The sequence below is a fragment of the Hippopotamus amphibius genome, chromosome 11, assembly GCF_030028045.1.
Source record: "Hippopotamus amphibius kiboko isolate mHipAmp2 chromosome 11, mHipAmp2.hap2, whole genome shotgun sequence".
Classification (NCBI taxonomy): domain Eukaryota; kingdom Metazoa; phylum Chordata; class Mammalia; order Artiodactyla; family Hippopotamidae; genus Hippopotamus; species Hippopotamus amphibius.
The window spans coordinates 95067430-95081090 of NC_080196.1; the positions used below are offsets into that span (position 1 = coordinate 95067430).

At 35.6% G+C, this 13661-nt stretch overlaps 1 protein-coding gene across 2 annotated transcripts in view; it reads left to right on the forward strand.

Moving 5' to 3' along the window:
• C11H18orf54 (chromosome 11 C18orf54 homolog) overlaps positions 1-13661 on the forward strand; it is a 39516-nt gene that overhangs the window by 23248 nt on the left and 2607 nt on the right. The window contains exon 9 of one of the 2 annotated variants that reach the window (XM_057700537.1): positions 3196-6715. The exons of the other annotated variant lie outside the window; for it this stretch is intronic. Within the exon in view, the coding sequence (XP_057556520.1) occupies positions 3196-3268 (73 nt within the window). The 3' untranslated portion in view covers positions 3269-6715. Of the gene's footprint in view, positions 1-3195; positions 6716-13661 lie in introns of those variants that run through there. 2 annotated transcript variants of the gene reach the window in all.

Genomic DNA, 13661 nt, shown 5'->3' on the forward strand with positions numbered 1-13661 from the left:
CTGAAGTATAAGTGACTGGTAGCAGCTTAAAATGTTATTTTTTCCAGAGGGATTTTGCTTTTATTAGGAATCAAAGTTTTAATTGTTTTGTATCCTTATAACACTTAGCTTTGTCTTATGCATTTACGTATTAAAATTACCATCTTTAAGCAAATGAAAAAATTGTAGTTTTTGAGCAAGGGCCTTTTCTAGAATCTTTCATTATGTCATGTAAGCTTAGGTTGGTTGTGAAAAATGAGCAGTTGTATATTGCTCATCGTATACCATAAAGGTGAGCAGTAGCAGACGATTGCAGAATCACTAATCATCCAAAAGTAATTTGTTTTTGGCTTCAGGATGTGTTGTTTTATATATAATTTGGAGATGAATGTGTAAGATTTTGTAGTTCTCAATACCAAAGGCCATACTGTGAAAACCAAACTTCGTGATAGCTGGAAAATTGTCATTTCTCACATCTCTTTTCCTGTTCAATTTTCTGGTCTTCATTCTCTAATAGGAATATTCAGAATTAGCTCTCAGACTTGCAAAACATGACCCTAAAGCAAATATTTTTCTTTATTGTAATGTGCTCATACTTTGCTTAGATCTAGGAGACAGTGGGCAGTTTGTTCAGAAAAGCCTTTCGTTCAGTTCTTGCTGGATACTAGGCTGAGTATAGGCCAGTAAACATAGTATTTAAGAGAGCAGCCAGTATAGTAGTACTAATAGAAAAACAAATGCATGATATCAGCGAGTAAATTAAAATATAGCTAAATTGCAATCACATAATCAAGGTTACTGAGTTTCTGTGGGTTGATTAATATTTACTCGAATGGTCATCAATAGATACATTGTCACAATAAGAAATGAGGTTTTTAATTTCCGTTTTTAAGGTGGATGAGTATTCAGTGTTGTAATATAACCGTTGTTGATGTTTTCCCCATTAGCCTGCTTTTTCACCTTTTGAGAGAAGAAAGTCAAGAATAATTTCCTTCTACAATTTTATCCTTCCCTTCTCCCTACACTTACCTTTGAAATACCAGTCACTTTTGATAGCCTCTTCTCTAAGCAGATTGCTATATTCTCAAAAAGGGAGATAGAGGTTAAATGAAAGGAACTGCCCCTTGATTGTGTAGCTCACATAGGGGACTGAAGATTTCACACTTCTCCTTCGCTTTTTTATTCCTTCACATTATTACCCACCCCCCTTTCTACCTGACATTGTGTTTTATAGGCATAAAATATACTACATGGGATCAGAAAGGAAACCAGTTATGGTGAATTAACTATGAAAATATTAAAATACATTTCTAATTAGTAATATATGCTTCTCTTTATTGTATTTAAAATAAGACAATACATTTAAAATACAGGTAAGTTAAAATTCATTTTGTAAAAACATGTATTAGCATGAAGGCCTTTTGCATAACTTTAATAAAAGCATTAAACTATAGTGTGGTCTTTTACTTACCTTTCACATGTTGATCAGCAAGCAGTTAAAGGGAATCTTGGAAGGCACTGATGTCTGGGTTACCAGGGAGACTTCACTATTTGGTGGTTGAACAACTAGACTTCAAGTTGTCTAATAGTTGGTCAGTTATGTCATATGAACTTTTGGACTGTAGTCAGAAAGGCTTAGAGTACATACCTTTTAGCAGTGGGTTTAATAACTGTTGTAATTTTATAACTATTATATAACTATTGTAATTTTGAAGCAGTGATGAGTATAAGCATATTTGCAGTGACTGTAATGTGATATGAGAAAGTTTCTGACTTCTGTGGCATATGAGGTCACAGATTTTGGTCTGTTGCTTACATTCATAAAGGAAGGAAATGCTAATTTAGAGGTAGCATTTAGTGAAAATAAAGATGATTTTTTTTCCCCATCCAATTTCATAGACCCTCTAAAGGATCTGTTGACCCTCTGATTTGTAAACAGTAAGATCAGATTCTAGCCACTTGGTCATCTTCTTTCTCTTGAATCACAGCCTGAAACGAAAAAGAAAGATAAGCCCCAAGTAGATTTATAGATTATCTTCTTCCTCATAAATATGTCTCTAGGAAGAAAATAATTCTTTAAATAGAGAGAGATTACTATAGGATGTAGAAATAATAAAGTCTTATTTTACCTCTGATTGTTTAGTAACTCTGGGTGAGTTTTTGTCGTGTAGTTAATGAAGACGACAGTCTCAAACATTAACAGAAGCTTCCAAAAGGATGGCAGAATTCAGATTCTTATTACATTTGAGTGAAAGTGTCTAAGAAATAGAGTACAGGGAAATAGATGTAATGCAGTAATTAACACTACTAATTTCCTCCATCTCCTTATCCGTGGTAAAGTGGAAAATGTATTTTATTTAGTATAGATTATTGAATCTGTGTTGGAGACTGTAGAATAAGGAGCTGTAGTCATCATCTTTCAGTAGCTTCTCACGAATTTCTCACTTTAGAGATTACTGTGCATCATAATTGATATATTATTTCTGTTTTTCTTGGTCTCCTATTTATCAGAGATCCAAAATATGGTTGATTAATTGATATTTTCTGAGTAATCCTCAAGGATCTGAGGGGTAAGGGAGAGGGAAAGCTGGAAGAATACTTTTAGAGGAAGACTGGAAAGTTAAGGGCTCCTGTCTTCTTGGTTTGTCTGAGGGATGATTGAGAAAAACCAGGTTGTTGGTATAATACTGTCTTATTCAATGTAATTGTCATTGGTTTCCCCCCATGCCTAATAAAAAATGAGTTTTCCTTGGTTGTAACTGATTCTTTAGTGCTGTTTAAATTTAACTGTCTTGAATGTATGTTAAAAATGAATTATGTCCTTTATTAAATGATATCTGGAGTATATCAAAAGGTATCATTTCACTCTGAAAATTTCATGAGAAAGATGTTTTAAGTGTGATACAAATGACACCTATTATTGTTTCTTATTAGGCTACTTGGCACACTTTCAAAAAAAAAAAACCCTTAAATGTTAAACATAATTTTTTTAAGTAAGTGTTTATAGAATTTTAGATTAGTTATTTCAACCCTCAGTTATTCAGATTGCAAGGTTTTGTAAAGAAAAATTTTCATAGTTCTGATACTAAAAATATCCCATATATTTCTCTCATACTTATTTTGAAGTTAATAATGTAATCACCATTTCTTACTGTCTGCATTACTTATTCAGTCCTTACTATTGGCTTATGATGTGTTTTATACTTTTTAATGAAGGGCTTTGCACCATTTATCTCGCCTGAGAGACCTGGTTGATGATACCAGTGGGAAACAGTCACCGAAAATGTGAAGAGGAAAATAAAATCTAACCAATAAATAGTCACCTCAGAACAAAAATGTATTTTTTTTCCTATTGCTTAAACTGACAAAGTAATCATAAGCCATATATGATTCTGTGATTGGTTGAAGTATTGAATTCTTTTTGAAAACCAGACTTGAAAATGTCTGTAGATTTTTGTGGCCTGTCCTCATTTTGTGCCAAAATACCAGAAGGTGAACTGGAAGGACCCACACTATAGGTCCTAGTCTGACTTTGGTCTTCAGCCTATCAAATGTCTAATATTCAAAGATGGATAATTTCCGTTCTTGAAGCCTACATGGACTTAACCTTCTTCAGCATCCTCATCATTTTACCATCTGATTCTGGATCATTAAGAAGTTTTTCCTGGTTTCTATCCAAAATCTGTTAAGTTAAATAGACTTTTTATAAAGTTAGCATCCACTTAAGGGACTTAATGAATATCAAAATTGTTATGGTGTATCTTATCCATATGGAAGTATGTTACTTTCAAGTTTCATAAAGCAAACATTTAAGAATATGTTGTATTTACAGATAACATTAATTGATGCAGTGCTAAAAGGAATGTTTTATATTGTGAATTCCAGGAAAACCTCATTTAATTAATGTTTTGATTCTATGTCATAGTCTTGACAGTACTTGACAGTTTATAAAACATTTTGGGGGGGATACTTGAGAATTTAATATTTTGATATTAAATTATTTCCCAGATTTAGGTTTTGAGGTTAGCTCATACTAATAAAAATTATATCAGTGACCAGTTAGTTGCTTTATGAAATTTGATAACCTAAATGAATATGGAAAATCAGAAAGCAACTCTGTATTTTAAAGCTATTTTGTAAGTGCTGAACTTTCTTTAAAGCAATCTGTAGTCTTTAAGGTTTGTCACTAGCTAGAACTGAACAGAGCTTTATAATTTTGCAACTTCTACTAAGTGAGCTTCTAATAAGCAGGAAGCATCTTTAACAAAATGAAGAAATAAGTCATAAGATGTGGCGAAGTATATAAAAAAAAGCCTGATGAAATTAAAGAATATCTATGTATGTATACAAATAGTACAGATTAACACTACCCAAATTGGAGCATTTTTGCTAAGTAGCTTTACTGTCAAATAGGAATTTCTGAGAACATTGGGTCAAAGAATTTCCGCCCCAATTTAAAGCTCTATATATAACGTTTCTTATAGGACTTACATGTCAAAGACTGGAGTGAATCCTGTCTTTTTTTCCTCGCCTAGTGAGTCAGAGTCATTGTACTTTTTGCCCAGTTTGAGAGTCACTTGCTAATATGTTTTGTTTACTCTGTGGAGGTGTTGTTGCCACTGACATTCTATTTCTGATTATGGTCTTCTGCTTCACAGCAATTAGTTTGCATACAAACGACATTACTCTGATGATTGAAATGTGGTTGGCTGTTAAAAGTGCAGATAGGTTTTAAGTGGATGAACATGGATCTGAGTTGAGCATGTTCCAGTGAAATCCAGTATTCGTCGAATTCAAAAGGCAGAGCAGAGAAAGATATCAGAGAATTACATATTATATGTTGATCAGACATAATATATTTAGTGTACCTAGAAAACACCTTCAAAGGGATTATGCTTTAATGACTCTAAGTAGCACTGATTTGGTTAGTGCTCCCATTTGCAAGAATGTATCTCCAGTACTAAATAAGACGTCTGTTCTGAAGTTCTGTCATAACTAATATTTTAAGAATCTTGATTATGCTTACCCCAAAGTATTTTTCCTTTTGTTTTAAATATGGAAGTTTAAGTTTATGAGCAAAAAAAGAGAATGAACTTTATCTAAATGATTAATTCTAACCTTTAAAAAAAGGAATATGTAGGAGATTCAAATAAGAAAAAATGTAAATGATAAGTGTTCAAAAATTCTTTTAAGGAATTGATTTAATTAATTGTTAAATACTTCAGTATTTTTTATTTTGAGATTTCCGGAGGAATAAAGGAAACAACAGTATTGAGACTGCTGAGTCGGGAACTTAAAGCCAATGAGAACAATTGGATTTTAAAAATAGCATTGTGAATATAAAATTTTATCAACCTTTTTCTTTCCTTTAGGTAGATTGAAAAATATTTAGTAGAAAAAATGATAACATTTTAATAAGACATTTCAAAGTTTTAATTAAGTATGAAGAAATTTAACAAACCGAATTAATTCCAAAAATTGAGATCAAGGGATAAAAGTGTGATGTATATGTGAAAACTTGAAACTCAACTGTATTTTCTTTATCAGTAAGAACTCTCAGTTTTTTCTGGGACAACTTATTTCAGTTTCAATAGAGATTTCTGACCAAATTGAGGAACTCTGTCTTCTTGGGTTTGTTTGGGTTATATATCTCTCTAGTTATGTTATTTCTTGTTGAAATTTATAAATGTGGATTTTGGGGGGTATTATTTTGTGTTTAATGTTTGAGATAATGTCTTGTTAAATCATACGCAGTTATACCAAAATGTTGCCTGAAGAAAAATCATGACAAGGTTTCTTTTTCCCTTCCTATGTTTTGAATACGTGGAATCACTCATAGCTTTGAATTTGTTTCCTTTTTTCCTGTCCCATCTTTCAGTATGACTCAGAACCTCTTTGTTAGATGTGCTCTTAAGAAGTAAACTTGCCAAAAGGCAAGTAGTTTGAAAGGGGACAAAATTCATCTGTGGCTAAGATCATTTTCCTTTTTTGAAATAAAGTAGGTTTTTACTCTCCCAGTTTATTCTACATTGTCCTTACCATAGATCAGACCCGTGAAACAACTTTTTTTTTTATAATATAGCAACTTCGTTACCGTAACCGAGACTAGTCCATTTGCCTCCTAATACCTGTTTCACCCTTAAGCATTCTTCCCCTCATGTTCGGATCATACACCCAAAGACATCCACACTAGTCTTTGCAAGATACTGTTGTGCACACCACCGCTGTAGTCTTACTGATTTATTTCAGCAAATTTGCTGTAGCTAAATTGCTTTACTTAGGTTCTCCCAAACTTTCTATATATAGTCTCACCTTTATGCATATTATTACCCATACTTGAAATATTCAGTTTTCTTTCACTCTGGTTATTTAAAGCTTGTGACTCTGCCATTTCTTTGAAGCTCTGACAGAGTTTATACTTCCTTTTCCAAACATTCTAACCTTCCAAACTCTGGTAGGTTGGCTCTCCTTTTTCCTTCCCCATCACTCATTTGGCTGTTACAGTTCTTGTTTTATGTTTTGGATATGCCTCTTGAAGCAGATTTGTATCCCTAGGGGAGAAAATGTCTCAAAAAATATTAGATGATTGGTTTTGTTTTGTCTCCTCGATAGTGTCTCTTATATAACGATGTATATAACGAGAAACATGTAAACTTAAAGTGTTAGTTGATAATTCTAAGCCTGGTTTGGTGTGTAAGGTTATAAGCTCAAGATAGGAGAAACCACATCCTTTATTTATGTGATGTCCTGCAAATCCTTTTTAAAATGAAGTAAATTAAACCTATTTTGAAAGATTTCTTTTTTGATATTGCAGTTTATCAAGTAAGATTAACATTTGTGTATTTTGGATGACTAGGCTATAAGCTTTCTAACCTCTTGAGCCCTCAAAACTTTAAGATTTTTGAATTTTTATATATTCTGCATTTCATCAGGTACATGAACTATTTTATAGATCTGGGACTAAGTCTAGGGAAACTTTCAGTGGCTGATTTTTATTTTGTTGCTTCTTTGAGCCTGGCTAGATAGGAAACTCTCAGTCTGGGTCCAATCTAGAAATAGAAACCACACAGTGATTTTAAACAAGGGAAGCTTAATATAAAAAAGTTTTAAACTGGTAAGACTCCCGGGAGTTCAGCGTTTGCAGCAGCCGAAGAAGTGGTGTTTCCCAGGACCTGGCTGCCTTCCTCTCTCCCACTTTCCACGGCGGGGTAGGGGTGGGGTGAAAACTATGACAAAAGAGGTAAGACATAAGAGAATTCTATATGGTACCCCAGAGCTAAGGGAGAGTACTCAAGAAAGGACAAACTTGAAGAGGGAGTTATGATTTGGGTTCAGACCATGTGGAAGGGGTAGCTGCAAACCGCTGGATGGCAGAGAGTTTAGTGGTTTGCCCAGACCGGAGTCGATTTTCAGTAGCTAGGCAAGCAGGAAGCCATCCTTCGGGATTCAGGGAAGCTGCAGCTGGTGAGTGGGTGTGGGCCTGGAGAGGGAGTGAGGATCCCTTCTGCATGCTGGACAGTTCTGGCAGGACACCTGGAGCATAAGGGGTTTGTATTGGAAAAGTCAAAGGAAGGTGATAACCAGCCTGGGCCAGGTCTGTGAGATCACCAAGGAGAACCACACATTCTGGGACTGGGACTGGGGCAGAAAACCATGGAGTGTCTTCATACCCACCTTGTTTACTGATAGTGGAGCTGCCAGAAAGCAGGTGAATTTGGAGCTGAGAGACAAGAGATGACTGGCTCAGGAACTTGTCAGGTTCTAGAAAGGTTTTGGTGGGAGAAAACAAGGGAAATAAAAAAAATGCTTCACCTGTCTACCTCTGACCTTACTGTTTTGCATTATACCATGTAGCTTGTCCAAACCAGGAACTTGGCATAAACGTAAAATAGCAAAAATGTCAGGTCATTAAGAAAACAGGCCCAATAAGAAATCTTAGGCCAATATTGTCAAAATCTAATGAATCTGATAATTTTGTAAAAGAAAACCGATCTGAACTAGAAATTTGGGACTATTATAAATACTCTGGAATTAAATGAATGATCAGAATGTCAGAGGAATTGATTGCATTCCTTTAACTGTTTTTCATCAAGGTGGCCACATAGCTTTTATATGAGTATTTCTGGAAATCGAATGTTTCCTGCAATTAGAATGCCTTGTTTTGTAGTAGTATGTTGCTTCAATTAAGCCATGATTTCTTCTCTCTTCCACATATTACTCTTAATTTTGCCTTTCAAGACAATCTCACATGCACATTTTAGTCTTCCTAATACTGAAACAAAAAGTTCTTCCATCCTTCAGGCCGCTTGTAGTTTCTAAACTTTTTTCGGGACAAAGTTTTATGTTTGTAATTGTCTCACTTTTTTCTTTGAATGCTGTCTAGCTTTCCCTCTGTTATTTAAATGTCTATATTGTACAAATGATCTAGAGCCCTACTTAACATCAAAACTCTAGAGTATGCACTTTATTTTTTTGTATTGATGTATGATTGACATACATTAGTTTCAGGTGTACAACATAATGATTCGATATTTGTATATAAGTCTAGTTAACATCCCTCCACTTTATTTTTTATTGCCACACATAGCTAATTTTTTTCCAGCGTTGTTGAGGTATAATTGACAAAACTGTAAGATATTTAAAGTGTATGTCATGATGATTTGATATACACACATTGTGAAAAGATTCCCTCATCTTGTTAGTACATTCTTCACCTCATATTTATTTTTTTCTTTTTTTTCTGTTGGGCTTTTTTTCATTTTTTTTTTTTTGTTTGTTTAAATGTGGCATCAGATGTCCAAGATGCAGATTAGTTGCATGAAGAATTCACATATGATTCTTTGATAATGTGTCATTCCATTCAGCTAGCCTTTATTTGGCTCTGCATGGCAGTGGAAGGAGGAAAGAGGAGTGTGAGGGTGGGAGAGATGAAGACAAGGAACTCAGGTGATGAAAATATATAATGGATACAGTTACACTACCAGCAGGTAAGTGTTGTTTCAGAGAAATGAAAATGGAGCAACTGCTGTTAAGGCACAGACGATGGAGCGGCTAAGTGGCCAGAAGAATCAGGAATGAGTTCACTCAAGAGGGAATGCTTGAGCTGATCTCCAAAATGAACAAGTTTGCCGTCAAAGAAATTGGAGTTATTAAAAAGGCCTGGTACAAAATTACTGACTTGGAAGTGTATGTTGTGTGTTGTAGTGGAAGAAACCTGCGCTTTAATATCAGGCAGATTTGTTTTATGATTCCACCATTTATTAGCTCTTTGTTGTGAGCAAACTCCTTGATCTTGCCGGAGGCTTTATTTAAATTTCCCTTGCATTTGTAGTAGCTATGTTGCAGGTTTGTTTCAAGGATTAAGTGGTAATGCCTCACACATGTGAGTTCAGTAAACACTAGCTGCTAATAATGGTATTGCATGTAGGTGGGGGAGGGGCTAGGAATAAGACCCTGGTGATTCTACCCTGGTGGCTCCCCATTCTACTCTCTACATTATAGCAAGAATTATCCTTGAAAAAACATGTCTGATGATGTACCTCTTCTCAAGATTTCCAGTGGCTTCCCACCTCAGTAATTGTAAAGTTCCTACCCTAGCCTTAATAGCCTTACGTGAGGCTTTTTAGTCAACACCTCTCCCTTCATCCCCCAAGGCAGGAACCTTTCCTACCACTCCATTTGCTCTCTGATTCAGCCACATTGGTCTTGCTGTTATCAACTAACTTCAAACATGCCTCTGCCTCCAGGCCTCTGCAGTGTTTCCTCCATCTGGTCAGTCTTTCCGCAAACACCTCTCAATGCCCTCCCTCACTTCAGATGTCTGCTCAAATGCCACTTTATCAGATAGGCCTACACTCTCCATGCTGGTATACTTTTCCCCCTTACCCTACCTTATTTTTCTTCACTGTTGAGGGCAGAAGCTTAGCATTATTCACTGTTTACTTAACAACTAGAATAGTGCCTAGCGGTAATTAAAAGTGCTACATAAATAGTTGTTCTCTGAATGAATGAGGCCAAGAAAGTGGCTTGGGGGCCCATCTGAGGCAGTTGTTAGGCTCAGCTAAGAATTTCAGATTTTATTCTGTAGGCAAAAGGAATGGGACCAGTGTTTTTGCTGCAACTTCAAGTGAATGTTAATTTTTTTGTTGTTGCTGTTAGTTCCTACATTGATTTGTGACTGCAGTTAAGCTGAACTTTTTTCCAAATACAATTTTCCTTCTTTCCAGTAGTTTTTTAAAACCAGATACCATGACGTAAATGAATTATGTTAGTAATTTCTTTAGAAAGTAAGGAAAGCTAGAAAGCAGGCCTTATTTAGTTTTTGTTCAGAAATACAGGTTTACTGAGGTTCCTATGATTGTTTTATTGTAAAATAAGTCCCCAGAATATAGGTTTTATTTTCTATAATAATATTTAGATGGTTCTTTGTCTCAGTTTGCAGTACTAGATGCTATTTGATTTACTGAATGAGTTGTGTTGGTTTTTGGATGAGTATAAGAAGACAACAGAAATAAGCACAAAGAAGTCTCTTGGAGTGGGAGTCAGAAGCCCTGATGACAGGAGCCCTGGAAGGGCCTTGATAATGCCCCCCGACAAACTAACCATTCTGCACCCCTTCAAATCATTTCAGTCTTGATTTTTTTTTTTAAGACCTGGGGGGAATATGAAAAATTTTATTGAGAAAGAGATTTACTTCATTATTCCCAATTAAAGTAGAATCAATATTTTATTAAAATGAGCAAACTTTAGCAAACATTTTCCAACTTTCTGCTGTAGTTATCTTTTTTTAGGTGTGTTTTTCTGAGACATTTCTTATAAGGGTTTAAAATTTAAGCGTCATATTTTCCCCCCTTGTTAGTTGGGGTACATTGGGCAAGTTGTAGCTGTAAGATTCGATTTATAAAGTAGAGCTATGGGGCTGCTTCATACAGTTGTAAGGATTGAGACAATACCTATAAAGTGCTTGCTTAGCACAGTGCCTCACCATAGGAAGTGCCCAGTGTTAGCTATTATTGATAAATGCAATCATGTCAGTACTTGTTTTCAGAATTTCAGCTAGTTGGAATTGTTGCCATTTAGCTGCCTGTGTATGGATTTAGAAATTTCCTGTAGAAAGAGATACAGGTCAGTCTTAGTAAGGACTGTTTAAACGTTTTCCCACTAGAGGGCACTATTTTGGCAGTAACAAGATTAAGAAATTTTGTGATTGGCCTACTATCCCTTCATCTGGCTTTGAGCTGAGCTCCTGGCATTCATTCTTTAGTTACAACTTTTGAAAACTATGCTGGAATATGTTAAGAAATTCTCTTATCTCCCTCCCTTCCCCCACCAAGGTATAACTGTCGTGTTTTGAGCAGAAAGAAGCATCTCTCCATTCTGTAAACCAGATCTATTCTTTAGACTGTAAGCATTGTGATTAGGACCCCAGTTCTCTTCTTCCTCTCAAAGATGCTTCAGCCCAGGTTCTTCAGCCCACTGATGTCCTTTGTGCTCTGTCTCTCCTAGTTACCATACCCAGACTCATGTCATGGAAGGGTATTTGAGCCTAGGGACATGCTTTTGCGATTGTAAAGTGGTGGCCCTTGAAGGAATACTTGGCTTTGGGTCTTCAGCAAGATATAGGCTTGACATCATGAGTTGGGAGTGGAGGTTCAAGGGAAGTACCCTTGCTACTCATCCTTCAGGCCTCATCCCTATACATACGATTAAAGCAAGTTTAGCTGGTAGACTAAGCCAGTGGCCATAGCCTCCCCAACACTCTCATTTCAAGTCAGAAAAGAAAAGGTGTGAGGTGGGGAAGGAGAGAAAACAGAAAGGGACAACAAAAGGTGAAATATGAACGTTGATAATATCACTATTTTGAATGATAATATCACTATTTTTAACTAACAGACCCTGCTTAGGTTAATCTTTTTATGGATTAGTAGAAGCTTCAGATTGCTAGCTGGTGACCATGCCTACAAAGTAACTTTACAGGGGATGTTATAACATCCACATCCTAGTTTGCTTGTGACTTAGTTTGCATGTGACTTGTTTTCTGTATACAGTGGAATGTCAAATTTAAGAGGCCCAGTTTCTATGTCAGGTGTCTACTTAGCCAAGGCCACATAGAGGAGCCCCCAAACATGAAAGGATGAGTAAGGTATAGAGGTAAGGGATGAGGAGTAGAGGGGAGGGTCTGTAGGGATGACTGAAAGGCTGGGAATTATCTATTGACCAGTAGGGATAGAAGGGAGACTACCCTTTGAGTCATATTTGTAAAGTTCTGAATTGTAAAACTAGGATCTGGAGTCTCTGTATCCCAGTTCTAGGTTCTAGAAATATCTAGATTTTATAGCATGGAGTTTTTATAGCGTTCTCTATGACCCATAGTCTCAGGTTCAGGTGGAAAAGTCCAAATTCTTAGCGTTATCTGTGTATCGGGGGCTTTCTGGCTGTTGCAAGGCCTCACTTGTCAAGAATGACACAAATGAGGGCTTTGGTTCAGTACTTTGAACAGTATCTTGTCCAAGAACCACATATTCTGACCTCGAATAAAAAGAGGACAAGGTAGGAATGCTTTTAATGTTGGCAGAGTTGAAATAAGGGGTGAAATTAGAGATGACTAAGGGGTTTTCTCAAAACTACTGACTTTAAAAGTGAGCAACCACTGGTTGTACGGGAACTAGTTTTTAAACAGTCTAGTTGAAGTAGTCATCCTTTTAATAAAGCAGGATCCACCTTACCTGGAAGAGAAGCTAATAAATGATGGTTAACTGATTCTTATCACACACCTTTCTAGATAATCCTAGGTTCTGAATCTGAGAGTGGGAAGAAATTACATCTGTGTTCTAGAGCAGGGATGGGCAGACTATGGCTCGCAGTTGGAATTTAGCCTACCACTGGTTTTCTATACACTGTATAAACTAAGAATGCTTTTTATGTTTTTAAATGGTTGAATAAAAGTTAAAAGATGAATATTTTATGACATAAAGATAACAATCTCTATCAACATTACTAGACTAACCACTCATCACAATGTTTCCAACTTACAGGAAAGCAAATTAGAAAAAAAAAATTTTAATCATCACAGCAGAATTTCTTCAAAAACATTTAAAAAAATGAAAATGAGGCTGAAGTCACAGTAAGTTTAGAATGGCTCGTTTGTTAGCTAAGGAAAACTGTTTCCTGATAGTTAGTTTATTAAATTCTGCTTAATTGCAACAGCTGAAGGAATATGTCCAGAGAAACGTTGTTTGACTGTTAACCTCTTGGGGAGAATAACTGACCAAAGAGTTGATGATATTGGGAGCAACATTAATAGTTAAAAATCAAGGCAAATGATTTCTTTGATTTTTCTTGGCTCTTGATGAGTCCAAAAGGTGTTACTGATACTAAGTTGTTGTTTTAATACAGAGGTCAAAGCTGAGTTTGAAGTGCCAAAAGAATTAGCCTCTATGAATAGTTGCATGTTACAACTAAAAAGAGGGTAGATAGTTCAAAGAATCTGAGAAAAATTAATCAGTAAACATGAAGTGGAATCTGCTATGATGTATTACAACTTACAGTGATAAAAATGTGTGAAGCAGAGAAAAAAAGTTGTACAAACTTAAAAATCTTGTGAAAATATATGGTGTTTATAGCTTATTTGTGATATTATTCATTAGCAAGTGCTTTGCAGAAAATATTTGTGTCTACCAAGT